Below are 17,263 nucleotides of genomic sequence, written 5' to 3'. Positions count from 1 at the left end.
CGAGGTGAGGGTTGTGTGAGGTGAGGGAATCTCGCGGGGTCTCGCTGGCTCTGGGCGCGGAGGCGCGCGGTGATTGGGCGGCGGGGGTCAAGGGGGCGGGACTGAGTCAGGGAGTCTCCGCAGCGGCCGAGTCCTATGGGCCGGCCGAGCTGGGTCCCGCTCGGTGATTGGGTGGGGGCGGCTCTCGCGGAGCCTGGTGGGCCGGGTCCGATTGGTTGCGGGCGGGCTGTCGGGCGCGCGCTCCGCATGGGGGCGGGGGGGGGCCGGCGGGGGGAGGGCAGGCCGGGTGCGCGTGCCCGCTGTGCGCTCCGCGCTGGGGCTCCGTGAGGAGGTGAGTGGCGGCGGCGGCGGCGGCGGCGGGTCGGGCGGCCGAGGCGGCGGCGGCCGGGGGGCGGAGCGGCGCTGCGCGGCGGGGGCCTGAGAACCCCCCGCCCCCCCCCTCACCTCCGCCTGCCGCACGCACGCAGCGGAGACCCCCTCCCCCCACCCGGCCCCGGTCCCTCCCCGCCCTGCCGGAGGGGGGACTGCAGCCGCCGGCGCCCCCCGCAGAGGCGCTGCCCGCCCTGCCGCCGGCGCTGGGTCAGGCTGTCAGGGCGCCGCCGCCGCCGTCCCTCACCGTCCCCGTCGCCTCCTCCCCTCGCCCCTCTTTATCCCCCAGCCCCGCGCTCTCCCCTGTCATCCATTTGTCACTTTCCCCGCTCCCATTTTTCTCCCCTCGCCCCGTTTTCCGCTCGCTCCGCCGTTGTTTGCTTTGCTGCCCCGTCCCTTTCTCTTCCTCCATCTATTTTTATCTTTTCATCCCCTTTCGCCCTCCCGCTCCGTCCCTTCGCCCTCCTTCCCTGGCTCCTTCCGTCCCCCCTCACTTTCTCTGGGTGCTTGTGTGTGTTTCAGGCCTTCGAGGAAAAGTTGCAAACTCCCAAGTTTTTTTTGCTATCTTTGAGGGAGCAGGTGTCTGCGAGGAGGGAGCGATGTAGGAGGTGCCTGGGCGCTCAGGGAGGTGTCGTGGAGATAAATGGAGAGGATGTGGGAATGGAAGGGATAGAGTTGTCAGTCCTCTCAGGGTATTCCAGGGGAGAGACTCCAAATCCTCCTTCTGGAGGGAAGGGGGATTGATCACTCTATTTCCTTCTCACAACAACCACCACCACCAACCAACCAAACAACCAAACAAAAAAGTGAAGGAAAGAACCCAAAGCAAACCCAAGCCAGTTGCCCAAGGATGGAGTGTCAGTAGCCAACCTCAGCTGGACTCTTGGGAAGAGGGCTGATGCGCTCTGGCTCGCGCACACATGAAGAGATTCTCCAAGTTGGTTGGCTTCACGAAGAGATAAGGCCAGGCGAGCTCAATGTTTTTAAAGGTGGGCCGTGTATGATGGAACCCAACTTCTTTTAAAGTGTAGCAGATCTCATTTTTATGGCCAAATGACAGCTTGACCCAGTTGTTATCCAATCAAAGGGCATTTTTTTGAATGTCTCTTTGTGGCACAACAGCCAACGCAAAAATGATGGCGGCTTACAATGGCGGTACGTCTGCAGCAGCAGCGGGTCACCACCACCACCATCACCACCACCTTCCTCACCTCCCTCCTCCTCACCTCCATCACCACCACCACCCTCAACATCACTTGCATCCCGGCTCTGCAGCTGCGGTACATCCCGTACAGCAGCATGCCTCTTCGGCAGCTGCAGCCGCGGCGGCTGCGGCTGCGGCGGCGGCGATGCTCAACCCAGGGCAGCAGCAGCCATATTTCCCATCACCGGCACCGGGTCAGGCCCCTGGACCAGCTGCAGCAGCCCCAGCTCAGGTACAAGCTGCAGCAGCTGCTGCAGTCAAAGCGCACCATCATCAGCACTCACAACATCCACAACAGCAACTGGACATTGAGCCGGACAGACCTATTGGATATGGAGCCTTTGGTGTTGTCTGGTGAGTAGAGTGAAAAAATGAACAGATTTTTGCCTTTTCATTTTTTCTTTCTTTCTTTTTCTTTTTTTCTTTACCAGATCATAATTCATTCTTGGTTTTGTCATTTGAATCAGAATACAAGAAAGCTGCTTACTACAGATCTTTGGGTTTTTCCCCCCTCCACTGGTTCTTCTGTGTTCTTAGAAAGTTGGCTTTGCTTGTTTGAGTTGGCAGAAGGAGGTGTAGAGTGGTGAGGAGCAACCTCTGTCTGACTAACAGGCCACACCGTGGCTCTCTTTGGAGAGCAAGGCAACACGTTTGTGTACCTTTTTACCCATTGTATTAGAATATGTATGTTGTGGAGCTGTGCCCTTGCTTCCTAAAGCTTCAGGTTAACAAATGAGCGTTTAGAAGATGTGTTTTGACCTGACTTGAGAGTTAGAATTTAAAAGCCTATGAAAATGTCTTCCTTCTTCAGTCACCTGTCAAGATCTTTGTCTAGGAGGCTGTGTGACCTGCGGTAGCAAGCTGCGTGCTACCTGGAACGGAGTGGCTGAACTTTGCTCTCTACTCATAAATGCAAATGGCATTTTCTCTCTCGCCGTGGTGCTGCTCCAGTCCTTTCATCCCCCCAGCCTTTATTTCAGAGGATTCTCTCTGTGCAACATAATCTCTTCTAATGTCTTTTGTGACCACCTCCATGCAAGCTCAGGGTCTCCAAAGCGCAAGGTGCAAAATCTTTTACACTGTAATTTTTCTTCTACAAATGGTCGTTGGCTTCCTGCATTCTGAAGCGTTCATCAGAAGCAGGACGGACGCCTGGGTGGTGTTTGGGGGAGCAGCTGCCTTGCAGCACACTTCCTGTAGCACCAAGTTTGAAGTGTGCAATTGTGCTGCGTCCTTGCAGAACTTGCCACAGCGTAGACACAAGGCTCTCGGTGGGGGCTGAAGGAGTTTTGCTTTGGGTGCTGTTTGCACTTTAATTTTCCCCAGGCAGAAGCAGGTGGTGAGGAAGAGCTGTGCAGGACAGGCCTCGGAAAAAAGAGAGACTTTATTCCTTCGTCCCAGCCCTTCAAGTTGCTGCCTTCTCACCAAAGCAGTGTTTGCAACAAACCCATGCTTGCTAAGAAAGCAGCCGTGGGTTGGTGTCGCAGTTGATCTTCTTGCCCTTAATTCAGAAGGCTGAGGGAGTTGACTGAAATGCTGAGCGTTCAAGAGTCGGCGGAGAGCTGTGGTACAGCCAGCACTGCTCTGGCCTTGTGATGGTACAGGAGGAGAAAGAATGAAAAGTGACAAGAAATCTGCTGTAAAAAAAATGAGCTAAAGATTATTTCCATCTGCTTCTGTATTGTTATTAATTTTTTGGAGGTAAAGTGTGAGGTATTTTTTTTAAACTTAATTGTCACATACTTGCTTAAATTGAGCTTATTATGTAAGGTCAGACCTCGTTGTGGTGTTGGTTGGTGTTTTATTTACCTGCCTCTGTTTCCTGGGCCTTTATTTCCTCCATTTGATTCGCCGAAATATCAGGTACAGAGAGAGATTTGCATTCATAATATTCAGTAGAAGAAAAGGTCAGGCTTGCATATTTAAATATAATGCTGTGAGGAATGCTGAGGGGAATAAAAGAAGTGTAAAAAGCAGAAGGGTCTGCACTTGACTGACAGGTAGGATAGTGCCAAAAGTGTCCACCCATCCCAAGTCCCTTGACCGGGCAGCTGCATCCACAGCCAGGAATTACCACTAGTGGGACTCTGCTGGCGAAGTTTTGACTGCAGCTTCTGCTTCAAGATGACAACAGCTTAAAGAAAAATAAAGGAGGATGATGTTAACTCAAAGGAAAGCAGAAGCCTGGAGGGCAGTTCTGTGCTGGTGAGGCTGCAGGGCTGTGCAGGCTGGGAATGGCATTGGCTGCAATTCAGTTCCTCTTTGCTCACATGTTTGAGCTCGGTGGTCAGCGTTAGACTCTTGGCCTTTCATATTAACTTCTGTGAGCAAACGCAGGCTGCACTTAAGAGCCTGTGAGCAATAATTAAACTGACTTTGAGATTTCATTCAGAAGATGAAGGAATGCCTGTGCAATTTAATTTTAGCCATGTGAGAGTGCAGCTGAACATAAACATTGATTTGGATATTTATAGGTTAAGTTGGCTGAGACATGAAAAATGCAGACTTTGGTACAAGTCAAACAGAATTTTCAGGGCTGTAAGGCCTGAGCTAGTTCTGAGTAAGAATTCTGTTGCTTATCTGTATCTTTGAGCATATATTGTCACTCAAAGATAACTGAGGAGTTCATAGCTGCACTTCTGAGGGAAATGGAAGGTTTTTTTTTTCTTCTACAGACACTTTGAGTATTTGAAGAAGTTGTCTTTCATCTTGCTACTCAGACATGTCATTGCATTGTCTGCAAAGACACAACTTCTCCTGCAGTTAAGTTTAGCTCATCAAATAATTAAGCAGCAGTGTGTGGTATTGAGCTTCCCCTTAGCGTACAAGGAGAGATTTTTGCCTTGGCAGTTGAGTTGGCATCTGTCAGTAGTTCACTTGCCTGGTGCTTTATGGTGTTTTGGAGTAGCTGATGTGCTGCTGGAGGCTTTCACTCGTGAAGAGCCAAAGCATTGTGCTTCAGCATTTTCATTATGAGCTCATGCACGCTTGTGCTGCTGCTGGTGGTTGTACACACGAGTTGTGTCCTCACTCAGCTGGGCACCAGGACCTTTTGAATCAGCCATCCCAGGCACATCATCTCCTTTGACTACCTGCAGCTTTTGAAGAGAACTCCGCCCAGGCTGGCAATGTAGAAAAGAACCTCTTGAGCAATTAGCATGAGATTGCTGGTTTTCTATCTTGTTTTCTCCTTCTGCTTTACGTGGTAGTGCAGTACCAAAGCTTGGTGTTTCTGAGCTGTGACGACAGGGCCGGGGGGGGAATTTGCTGAAGCAGGATAAGACGTGTGGGCACCTTTCCCCCAGGTGCTGTGGGTACCTTCCTCCACGTCCTGCAGGTTTGCTTAACTGCACCCTAGTTTGGCACATGGCCACAAACCAAGGTGCATACCTGATTTGCTGCAAACGGGGGCAGTTTGCTCTTGAAGTGCTTACTGCTAGCACCTTCTTAAAGTGGGGGAGGGGGGAAGGAAAAAAAAACTCATCCAGGTTTTAGTCCGGGTGACAAACTGGGTTTGTGCCGCCTCCTTCAATTGCCTGTCTGAATTTGGAAGTCTTGTGGATGTTCTAAGAAGAGGGAGCTGTCCTTTGCAAGAAGTGCTCCCTGTTTTCTGGGGAGACATGCTACTGCCATCTGGTGGGATTCTCCAACAGAATAAGGAGAAGAATAATTAAAAAAAAAAAAAAGAAGTATCTGTTGAACCTGCTCAGAGGTTTTGGAGCGAGGGAGAAAGCCTCAGTGAGAGGCACTCACGTTGCTTTCCTGCAGGATTCCTAGACCAGTGAAGAGGAACTGCAACCTCTGTGGAGGTAGACAGGGAATAATAATTCCTTTTGTGGGAGCTTTAACCACTGCTGCTGAGATGCAGTAGAAATGTCCTGTTGGTTGGGGTGTATAAGAAACTATGACTCTGCAAGCTGTGTGGGGACTGTGTTTGCCTTATGTGTCTCTAGCAGTGAGAAGTTCTTGTGGTCCCTCAAGGGCTGTGAAATCGGGGCTGGGGCTGAGGGGGCTGTTTTACTATTAACAGAAGGATGTTTAAAGATACCTCTCGGGGGAATCTCTTAGAAATGACAGAAGCAGAAGCAGAAGTGAAGTCTGGTTGGTTGTTCTTTAAGACCCTGGTTTGCAGAGTTTTAAATCATGGGGTGGCTTGCAGGCTATCTGCCCCTAATGCTTTTTATTCAAGTCAAACAGCAGTCTAACATTGCAAATGCTTTGTTGATGTGGAGATAGGACTTAATGCAGAGGCTGCCACGGTTTCCAAAGGCAGAAGTAATTTAGCCTAAATCTACCATTCATTCCTGACCTTCAAAGGCTTGGAAATCACTAAAGTCTTTGCTAAATAAAAATGGAAAGAATATTGCATACAATTGATCGTTGCCTGGACCCCAGAACTATTTTCAGAGGGTTTATCACTGTACTGGTGCTAAGCACAGCAGCAGGAAAGACGTTTCCAGGATCAAGGGATAATCTCCTGACTGTTACTTTAAAGGAACGTCTCGTGCTGAGCAAGTGTGCAACAGAGAGAATTTGCTTTGGACAAAATTGCTGGAATTAAATAAAAAAAAATTTAAAATATGTTACAGCTTCAAAAAAAAAAAAGTATAAATAATGGCAAGGTAAGTTCCACTTCTGCCATCTGATGTTGCTGTGAACCATGGTGGTGCTTTGCATAGCTGATGCAAATAATAATGCCAGAGTCCAGCCTGAGAAGTTTTAAAGAAGGTAAATTATGGGGAAAAAAATTGTTTTATGAAACTCTTTGAAGAGTTTAGGTGTGGGAGAGTTTTGGTAAGCTAAAGCTGTTTGTATCATGATCTTATGATAACTCACCTGTTAGTGGAATATAGCACTGTGAACACCAGGAGATGGCCCATGTTAATTAGCATTTAGATGGAAGATTGTTTGCTTTGCTTTAAACTATTTCATCTGACATTTTGTATCAGTCTAAAATGACCTCTGTGTGTGTGATAGACTCCTCCTAGGTGTTTTTGATGAGAAGTTTATCCTAGAGCTCTCATTGTAAGACTGAGCATAAATGCAGAGCTGTAAGCAGGGAGTGGTGTCTGTGGTAGATGGGACACAATATCCACCAGAATTGGATAAAGAGGTTCTAATAATCCACTCCAATAATGTTATCCATGGAGAAGATCCCTACAAGGCATCCAAACTAAGCAAATCCAAGACAAATCCAAAGAGCCTTTTAAAGTGCTGGAGTTACAGCTGGCTAAGATGCACCAACAGTCCTGATCAGGAGTAGAACCTGGGGTTTTCCTTAGGAGTGGAAATCCCCTGCAGTGGGCTGTGCTGGGTTTTGATGGAGTGAGATTTGCTTTTAGTAATGGGCACCAAAAATGTTTACAGTTAATAAGTAAAATGCTGGGAAATCTTTTCCAAAAGAAATCCTTCCAGGCTGTTTGGAGAACTTGGGTGTCTGTACTGAGTGTGGTGTTTAGCACTCCCCTGGGTGAAGATGAAGCTTCTTCCATTCCAGTGATGCACACCTGCTTTGTCTGCAGAGACTGAGGCAGAAGAGGGTGAGCAGAAATTTCCAGTTAGCAAAGATGACCACTGCCTGGTTCTCTCTGGCTGCAGTATGCACACCCTGTGGTATACATAGCATGGCAATGGCCTGGCTTCTCCTGGGTGATGTTTTCATTGACAGCTGGGGAAGGTCTCTGCTACCATCGCCTGTCCTGAGCAGGCTGTGGGTGCTGGCCAGAACCATTCCAGGCTCAGGGAATACTGTCCCCTGGGCTTTCCACTTTCTGTGTGCTACTTCAGTGAGCTTTTCTGTTGTCTGGGTGTGTGATGCAGACAGACAGTGATTTCCTCAGAAGAGGCAAAATCCTTCTTATCCATTTTTTTCTTGGAGGAAACCACGAGGGTGCCTAAGGCAAAAGAGGCAGCGCTGGCAGTGGGCACGTTAGAGAGCTGCCTGTGTTGTGTTTCACACTTCCCATCCTGAGTGGAGGAGCTGCAGGTGATGGTCTCTAATCCCTGTGGCAGCATTTGTCAGAGGATTGCTTTATTTCAGTTGAATTCTGACTTTATTGCATCTCAACATCAGAATGTTTGTATTTTACTGTGAAGGTGCTGGAGGCCTTCCCAGAGAGGTTGTGGAGTCCTCTGGAGATCTTCAGAACCTGCTTGAATGTGCTCCTGTGTGACCTGCTTTAGAGAAGCTGACACATAGGAACCTCATGGCCCAGTGAGAACACATGAAGGGAGAAGGTATCAGGTAGAGGGAAGGGACATGAGGGGACATGGCATGGCTGAGGCTCTGGAATAGGGTGCCCAGGAAGGTTGTGTATGCCCTTTCTCTGAGGGTGTTCAGGGCCAGGATGCTTGAGGCCTTGAGCAACCAAGTCCAGTTGAGAGGTGTTCCTGCCTACAGTGGGGAGGTTAGAGGAGATAATCTCTAAGATCCTTTCCATCCTAAGCCATTCTGTGATTCTGTGACTCAATGATTTCTGGAGCTCCCTTCCAGCCCCTAACATTCATTCTGTGATTCCATTTGGAAATAAAGACAGCAGAGCAATGACTTCGCTCAGCTTCTTTACAGGGCAGATATTGCAAAGTTTCTCTTTTTAAGTTGGAGTGGATTTATTTGGGGTTTCCCTTTTCACATTGCATTAAAATAAACATTTAAATGCCTGTTCCCCAAATGTGCTGAATTAAATGAAATGGGCATCCTAACTCCTTGCATTTAAATTGGAGGTTGGGAGTTGGGTGAAATTCTCTCTGAAGTACTACACCAGATTTCTCATTATTGTCTTGTAAGATGATGCAAAAAGGAAGGAATGTGGATAACATCTTTTTTTGCCTTACAAAGTTGGGTGAGGACCATTTTGGATAAATTAGTGCAGTGTAAATTATGCCAAGGTCAGCATTTCACAGGTCACTTGAACTGCCTCTTGTTTTGCAGCACCTGCAAATCTTGCTGTAGTTTGTAGCCACGTACCACTGTGTGCTGGTAAAAATGTTAATAGGCAGAATTTTCTCTTTCCTCTGGATTCTGCAGATGTTACAGCTCGTAGCTGTGTCTACAATCTTCTCATTTCTCAGAAAATGTATTTCAGACATTCCTTTCCCCTCTCCCCCCAGACTTTCACCTTTATTTTTTAAGAGAGCGTTTCATAGAATCACAGAGTGGCTCAGGTTGGAAGGGACCTCAGAGCTCATCTGCTCCAACCTCCCCAACATGGGCAAGGACACCTCTCAGCTAGACACAAGGCCTCATCCAACCTAGCCTTGAAAAGCCCCAGGCAGGAGGCAGCCACAGCCTCCCTGGGCAGCCTATGCCAAAGTCTCACCACCCTTGTACTGAAGAACTTCTCCCTCAGCTCCACTCTAACCCTGCTCTGCCTCAGCTTCAAACCATTCTCCCTTGGCCTGTCTCTAGACACCTTCAGGAAAAGTCTCTCTGCAGCCTTCCTGCAGGAACCCTTCAGGTACTGGCAGACAGCAGTAAGGTCCCCCAGGAGTCTTCCAGGCTGCACACCCCCAGCTCCCTCAGCCTGTGCTCAGAGCAGAATGCTCCAGCCCTTGGATCGTCTTTGTGGCCTCCTCTGGAGGCAGGATTGGAGGTGAGGTCTCAGCAGAGCAGAGTCAAGAGGCAGAATCCCCTCTCTTGTCCGGCTGCCCACAGTGCTGTAGCTGCAGCCCAGCACACAGCTGCCTTCTGGGCTGTATGAGGGCACTGTTGGCTCCTGGGGAGCTGCTCAGCAGCCAGTATCCCTGAGTCTTGTTCTTCAGGGCTGCTCTCAACCCACTCTGCACCCAGCCTGGATTTGTGCCTGGGATCGACCTGACTTAGATCCATTTGGCCTTGTTGAACCTCATGCAGATGGCACTGGCTCACTTCTGAAACCTGTCAGGGTCCTTCTGGAGGGCATCCTTGCCCTCCAGCCAGTCCCCTGTAGCACACAGCTTGGTGCCATCAGCAAACTCACTGAGGGTGCACTCAATGCCCACGTGGCTGACAGAGCTGTTAAACAGCATTGGACCCAGGACAGATCCCTGAGGTTTAAATTGTTGGTTTCACTAATCCAAAACACAAATGGCTTTGGTGTTTGGCCACGGGTGTAAGCCTTCCTACCAATTGTATCTGATCAAACAGAGTAGTAAATAAAGGCAAGTAACAAGCGTGTTGTGTTGTAACAGGCTGCTTGATGTTGCCAGGCTGCTTCATTTCTTGGGGGAACAATGGGAGTGAGAGTGAAAATAGCTTTGGGCAGGTAAAGTAGAAGGAAGCCTTTGGGATATGTTTGAAGTGGGTTTTTTTGATGACTTCTAATGGTTATATCTGGGGCTCATCTATCTTTAATCCTCTGGAAAGTGCTGCCTTCTAGTTGGGAATAGAGCTAGCTGAGAGTTGGGTAGAGCTTACTTGAACTGAATTTGGGTAAAAATGGACAGTAATTGGTTAGGGGCTTTTAAGTGCTAGAAAGAGAATTGAGAAGCTGCCTTAGTCCTGGAAACTGAGCACAAGCTCAGTTTCCAGGACTAAGGCAGCTTCTCAATTCTCTTCTGGTGGAGGGAGATATTTGGGGAAAAAATACTGTATTTTGGGTTAAACTCTTTCTGTAGGCTCCTGTATGATCAATCTGTCCTGCATTTGAAGTCCTGTTAGTCCCAGTTGTTGGTAAGCAGATGCTGAGCATCAGCTTTACCACTGGATTTTCCCTACTGAGGAGATCGACCTCCCAAGATTTGTGTTTGGTATTTTTTTCCCTCTGGGAAGTTTTGGTTGCTTGAGCACAGTTGAAGTGAAGCAGTTGAGTCCTCTTTTTACACAAAATCAGGAAAGTTTGCCCCTTTCTCTGTTGGGAAGGTCGAGGTGGAACATAGGGGGTACTGCAGACTTCTTGGGTGGTCTGAGTGTGCTGTGTTCTCCTACATCCGTGCTGTAAAGGATGCTGAGCAATGTTCTGCACTTGCTAGTAGCAAGACTGTTATGAGACTGTTCTGACTGGTCCAGATAAAATTTCAGATGGGACATAGAATAATTTCTTTGTTTTTTAATTTTGTTTATACCTTTGCTGTGCCCTAGGTTTCTGTTAGTCTGCTTTCAGTGCCTATTTCCTAACTCTGGAGATGTCCTCAGATTAGGCTTGGCTACTTTATTGGATCTGTTGAAAAATGGAAGTCATTAAAACAGAGAATAAGATAACAGAGTGGCAATTTAGATGATTTTAAAACCTTCTGGAATATGCAAAGCAAGATGAAAAGTTGGATCTGTACTCAGAACAGCTTCTAGGGTTTGCTGAACACCCCTTTATTCCTGCTCAAAGGGTTGAATAAGAAGCAGCTTGGCTCAGTTGCTGCAGTTTCCTCTGTAACCTTTAGAATCTAAGAGCAAGCAGTTGATTAGAGACTGAGTTATAAATATTATTATGAGAGTGATTTATCTGAAGCTGTTCAGGTTTTGTTTCTGGAATTGAAGTCAGTGGCATGGCTGGGACTGAACAGCTGGTGGCCGTTTGAAACGTCTCTGCTGGGTTGTTTGGAGGCTGTGATCAATGCCTGCTCCCATTGCTCAGCCCAGGTATACACAGTGATGGAGTCGTGCTCTGGAAACAAAGCAGAGTCTCAGTTTTCAAATTGTAGCCTGAATTGATGCCAGTCTGAGTCTGTCCTAAGTCATCTTAAAGGCTGGGGTGCTAAAGGCTGGGCCCAGTTCTGTGCCACTCAATTCAAGAGAGATGTTGAGATATTGGAACATGTCCAGAGGATGGCACCAAGGCTGATGAGGGGCCTGGAGCACAGCTCTGTGAGGAGAGGCTGAGGGAGCTGGGGGTGTGCAGCCTGCAGAAGAGGAGGCTCAGGGCAGACCTCATTGCTGTCTACAGCTAGCTGAAGGGAGGCTGTAGCCAGGTGGGGACACAGCCTCAAGTTGTAGCCAGGAGAGGTCTAGGCTGGATGTTAGGAGGAAGTTCTTTGCAGAGAGAGTGATTGGCATTAGAACGGGCTGCCCAGGGAGGTGGTGGAGTCACTGTCCTTGGAGGTGTTCAAGAAAACCCTGATCTGGTTGACTGGATAGGGCTGGGTGCTAGGTTGGACTGGATGAGCTTGGAGGTCTGTTCCAACCTGGTTGATTCTATGATTCGAAAGTGCTAAAGAAGAGTTTTGGGTCCCACAGCTTTAGTGTCCTTCCACTGCTGAGCAGAGCTGGTAGCACCCTTGTGGCAGCTCTCGGGGCGGGGGTTGTGCAGGCTTACTCCCACCTTACCAGTGGTGGCAATACCAGAGCTTGGGGTTGTATGTGCTGTAGATGGATGAGGCAGAAGCCTGTGGAGCTGCTAAGAGGAGAGACTTGGGATGAGGAACTGGGAGAATCCCTGCCGAGTGTGAAATGTCGTTGGCTGGGGCCAGAACTGTCTTGCATCTGTCACTGGTGACCTTTCTCAGCGATGACAGTTATCCTGCCTGGGCTGGAACACTGCAGATCGGTTCTCAAACACAGGAAGCAGCTTTGCAGCTCTCCGAGTTGTCTGATGTGGGTGTGTTCAGCTGTTCTGCAGTTAAATGCTGTGGGAATGGCCAAAAGCCCAATGTTCTGAATGGGAGGTGCTGGAACTTCTGCTCTCCTGTGAGTCAAACTGTTACAGCCCAGCTTGGAAAGGCAGACCCCTGAGTGAGGCAGGAGATGCTTAAATGAAAGTGGCTTCTGGCAGGCAGTGGGGATCCGTATGTGAAGGATAGAGGCTGCTGTGGGTAATGCATTTAGTTATTGATAACAGTGTTTGGCCATAATAAGCAGTCAGAGGGAAGCAGTGAATGGGAGTGGAATTGGAAGGGATGGGGAGTGAATGGGGTGGCAGCTAAAGGTGGTACAAACCATACCAATTATCTGCTCTTTGCATACAGAGAGGTTAGAAAGATTAATGTTGTTATTGTAGCACTAAGCTGTGCTTTAACAAAAATGACAGAGGTAAGATATTTTCATTACCTCCTTCTCTCCTCTCTGTTCTAAGTGTCCTTTGCCTCACTTCCACCCCTTTTTCTTATTTTCCAGTCTTGTCTGTGGCACTTTGTGTGCAGTGCAGCTTATCAAATGAAGACAGTAGGGCTAAACTGTAGAAAAGAAATACTGCTTCTCTGTGGAAATCACCAGAGAGCTCCGTCCACAGTGCATTGGAGCAGTAATCTGGAGAAGAGTCACCTGCTCTAGGGAGACGTTTGGCACTCCTCCCTGTGTGCCATAGGAAGGGGCCAGTGTGGATGCAAACTGTATGCAAATACTTGTGATTCAGGCATACAGGTGGCAGAGATGAGTATCCTTAGGGAAACCCTCACTCTCCTATGTCCAGAAATGCCCTTCCTTGGCCAAAAGGGTCATGCATTCGGATCCTTAGGGTGCTGATCCCTTTAATACTGAGAGAACACCAAGAGCCTTCACCAGTGGAGCTGGCAGCACATTTTTCTACATTTCCATATTTTTTTCTAGTGGGAATTTCAATAATCACATTACAAATGGCAGCTGTGTTCCACTGAGCTCAGGTGTGCAGCGTGTGAGTGCATACAACAAGGTGCAAACCCAACACTGGAGCACGTGGGCACGCACATCTTCTCACAGAACCAACAGGAGGCTTCTCCCCAAAATCCATTGCTGCCAGTGCACCAAACACTAGAGCAATCTGGACCTGAGTGTGATATTTAATGCTGTGTCTCCTTTTGGTGCATGAGAGTGATGGCTAAATGGAGGTGCAGTGATTTCTATCAGCTCATATCTGACTTTAGACAGCAAATAACCTCCACGGCCACGGCTGCCTTGGGAGCGTGGCCACGCAGAGCCTTGAAAAGTGCTTACTAAGAATTTGGGCTTTAATCATGAGGGCTGTAGCAGAATCAGTGTGTCCTCGTAGTATCATTCTTTAATTTCCTGATGTGGTGTTTATCTGCAAAGGTTTGGAAGCATTTGGGTGTGAGTGGAATTTTGATGCTGATGTCGAACGTGACGCTAGGATGGTAGTAGCAGAGTCACTGGGTGGAATATGTGCTTTGATAAATGACCTGCTGCTAGGTCTTTAATGGTGTGGTGGTATTTATGTGACATCTGAAGAAAAAAAAAGTCAGAGCTTTCTGGTGAGAAATCTTGCAGGGAAATTGGTGGTGAAGTAAAAGATAACCAGGAAACGTAGGAATCCTTGGACTCCAGGGAGGGGTTTCCTTTCCCTTATTGTCTTTCATATGCAAATACATTTTAATAGGTGCAGAAAAATCACTCACCAGAGAAGCTGATGGTTTGGCTTCCTTGTCACTGGGAGTGGTGCTGTTCCATGGATTAAGCTTACATCTTTTCCTGGCTGCTGTTCCATGTATCCTACATCTTTTCCTGGCTTCATGGCAGGATTTTTCTCCACTATTCTGGTTCCACCAAGCAGTGCTCTTAGAGTTTTCTTCATTTTGTAACGTAAATGCAGTGTCAGATGGGAGCCTTCCCTTAATGGGAGGATTGAAGCTGCAGATGGTGTTGAACTGGGGGCCAAGTCCTTATCCTGGCTTTCATCTACCTCATTCTTTTTTTTCTGAGAAGCTGCTTGACTTTTCCTTTGCTCTTGAAGGTGTGCCTGGAGCTTTTAATTTCAGCTAATGCATTTTATTGTTTTGTTTAATGCAAATTCGTGTAACTTGAGGAACTTTTGTCTATGGATGGCAAAATTTATTCTACAAAGGTGGTAGCAAATTTCAGAAACTAGCAATCAATCTTCTGCTGAGACCTGTGCTAGCACTTGTGGAGCTCTGCAGATGAGACTTGACAGCCAGCTGGTTAGGAAGGAGAGAGTCTAGCTTGTGATCTGGAGCAGGGGGCTCCAGAACCATTTCATTTTTCCTTTTAATGGTTTTGGTTCCTAATTAATAGGTTAAGGTAGCAGCACAGCCCATTCTGAGCCTGTGGCACTTGTGTCTGGAGTGGAAGCCCCAGTGCACTGCCACTGAGTCACAGAATGGTTTGGTTTGGAAGGGACCTCCAAAGGGCATCCAGTCCAACTTCCCTTGCAGGCAGCAGCGACATCCTCAACTAGAGCAGGTTGCCCAGAGCCCTGTGGAGCCTCACTTTGCATAGACATATCTGTCTGTCTGCCTTCTCACAGAGCTCCTTTTTGGCTTCCTGCTGCTTTCCTTTTTAAAGGCCCTTGACAACGGATACCAACTGATTTGAGAGCCCTGAAGAAGAGCTTTTTTTCCCTCAGGAGATTCCATAGCAAACAGAACAAGAGACTTGTTAAAAAGGCTGTTCTCACAGTGCAATGTTCTGATGCTTCTCCGAGTTCCAGTGGGCTCCTTTCTCTCAGATCTCTTATTTGGAGGGAGAACATCTTGCAGGTAAGCTTTACAGAGGAAGGAAGGGAGTACAGTGGTTATTCCCAGACTGCTGGCAATCCATCTTGTGCAGCTGTATCCCTTCCTAGGCTGGTGTCTTCAGATAAATGAAGATGAGAATGCTCTGAAGCTCAGTGCTGTCTGACTCTCCTGTGTTCTCCCCAAGTGCTTTTGAAATTCTGCAGCTCAGACCTCCTTGATGTTCATTTGTAGCTTGTGGGTATGTTGATGAAGCAAAGTTATTCCTTTTTTTGCTATTGTTCTGACTGACTGAAGGGACATGGATCAAACAGGTCATGGAAAGACAGGAGATTTGTAGCATTAATGTGCATAATGTAGTGCTGCAGAGGGTTACAGATGGAGAAATCGTGATTCCTATTTCAATTGCAAGGACCTAGCCAGAACAAACAAGGGTAGACAGAGCTGAAAGTGACATCTTGGAAAATGAAGAGCTGCCAGTAGTTTTGTTAAGGGCACAAGGCCTCCAAGTTATCATTCTGGAAACTGATCTCGTTACCATGACGTGCAGTTAAAGGACAGTGGAGTGTAAGGGGTTTTGTTTCCTTGTAGCTCAGCAGATGGGAGATGAAAAAAAACAAGTGAGGGCTCTATGAAGAAAAATCCCCAGCTCTCAAAGGGAGATAATCAGAATGAGCAGGAACTAGAATCTACCTTATTTTTGTGTCTAAATTCAAGTCACTGGGGAGAGAAGCTCCCACATAATAATTGCCCTTCATTTAATTAGGGAAAACTCTGCTTTGCCTTAGCCCTTTTTTCTTCTCAGTGTTTTGAATGGACCAAATGCATTCACTGTTGCTGTCCATGCACATGTCCTATGAGGAGTAGCTGGGGAAGCTGAGGTTGTTCAGTCTGGAGAAGAGAAGGCTGAAGAGAGACCTCATTACTCTCTACAGCTCTTTGAAAGGAGGCTGGAGCAAGGAGTGGGACAGCCCCTTCTTTTTGGTGACAGGCAACAGGACCAGAGGAAAATAGTGCAAGCTACACCAGGGGAGGTTTAAGGAAATATTTCTTCACTAAAAGAGTTTTCAAATATTAGAATGATCTGCCCAGGTGAAATCACCATCCCTGGAGGTGTTTAAGCATCCTGTGGACCTGGTGCTTTGGGATATGGTTTTAGTGTTGACCTTTCGGTGCTGGACTGGAAGATCTTGAATGTCTCTTGGCACCAGATTGATTCTGTGATGTTGTCAGGGGGTTTTTTAAACCTCATCCTCCTTGACAAGTGCAGAAATGCCTGATTTGAAAGACCTTGTTTGAACCGAGGGGCTGTGGTTGGTCAAGAGTGGAGTTGCCCAGCCAAATTTTGGGTACCCCATGCACTCTGCTAGAGCAGGCATTCATGGGACAGCGGCCTGAATTTGTCAGGCTGCTGCTTCATGAGCCAATATTCAGGTCATGGACTGGAACAAAAGAATTTCAAATGAAGACCTGCTGGAATGCTCTTCAGCTTCAGATCTTAAGGCCATTAAAAGCTGCCGCTTCTGATGGGGCAGAGCAAGACGTTGGTCTTCTCCAGACTGCTTCTCGAGTGGGGACTCCTCAGTGAGTGTTCTGGGGAATCCTCCTGTGTCAGTGGCTAAAGAACAAGTAGCACAGGTCCTGCATGCTGTCAGGCTTTGTGCATAATTATTCTACCAGAGAATGTCCTAGAGCAAAACTGGATAAAGGATTCTTTAAAAAGAACTCTCTCTTACCTTAGGTCATCTGATGTAATTCAAGTGAGTAAGAGTAGTGTTTAACAGCTTAGCTAAAAGCAGTTTTGAATTCTGAAGCAGCAAGTCCCTTTTACTTGGTTTTTAAGTTATTAAAGACAGCACAAGGTATCAAAGTGCTTTCCTGAGCATATTTGTTCATTGATTTCATTCCAGAAGCCAGGATTAAGGTCTTCTGTTGTGCTTTTGATGGCAGGGCACTGACACACTAACCCAAGCCCATCACCTGAATTGCAGTTTTGCCCTGGTTGAAGGAGAAAAAGCATTTCTGCTCTTTAGGTTTGCATTGCTTATTGTTTTCTGAAGCAACTGAAGGAAAGTAGGTGAATGTTGACAGAATCGGGACCAGCCTTGACCTACTTGTGGCTTCTTCTCTGATCTCTGTCTCAGGCATGCCACCTGATCCTTTCTCTGCTACTGTTTACTCACCCAAAGCTTCATCAACAACATGAAGCACTGGCAGATGTTTGGTTATTTGAATATTAGATGTTTCTATCATCACTCCTACAGTTGTTCCCAAGAAGAATTTGTCACCTCGTAAAGGGAATCCTTCTGTAATAATTTCTCTTTCCCACTGCACTGTTTTAACCTTTGGATGTGTTGGAGCCATTCATTTCATTCCTCT

The 17,263-nt window shown here is 47.6% G+C and overlaps 1 protein-coding gene across 1 annotated transcript in view; it reads left to right on the top strand.

Moving 5' to 3' along the window:
• Nucleotides 1-255: 255 nt before the first annotated feature.
• The window catches only part of NLK (nemo like kinase), a 56,850-nt gene continuing 39,842 nt past the window's right edge, over nt 256-17,263 (top strand). The window contains exons 1-2 of the mRNA XM_064166522.1: nt 256-331; nt 892-1,927. Coding sequence (XP_064022592.1) covers nt 1,470-1,927 — 458 coding nt within the window. The 5' untranslated portion in view covers nt 256-331; nt 892-1,469. The remainder of the gene's footprint in view (nt 332-891; nt 1,928-17,263) is intronic.

This window comes from Pogoniulus pusillus, chromosome 27, assembly GCF_015220805.1.
Source record: "Pogoniulus pusillus isolate bPogPus1 chromosome 27, bPogPus1.pri, whole genome shotgun sequence".
In the NCBI taxonomy this organism is placed as follows: domain Eukaryota; kingdom Metazoa; phylum Chordata; class Aves; order Piciformes; family Lybiidae; genus Pogoniulus; species Pogoniulus pusillus.
The sequence above is the reverse complement of the archived record's forward strand: the minus strand, read 5'-3'. Positions and strand labels throughout refer to the sequence as shown.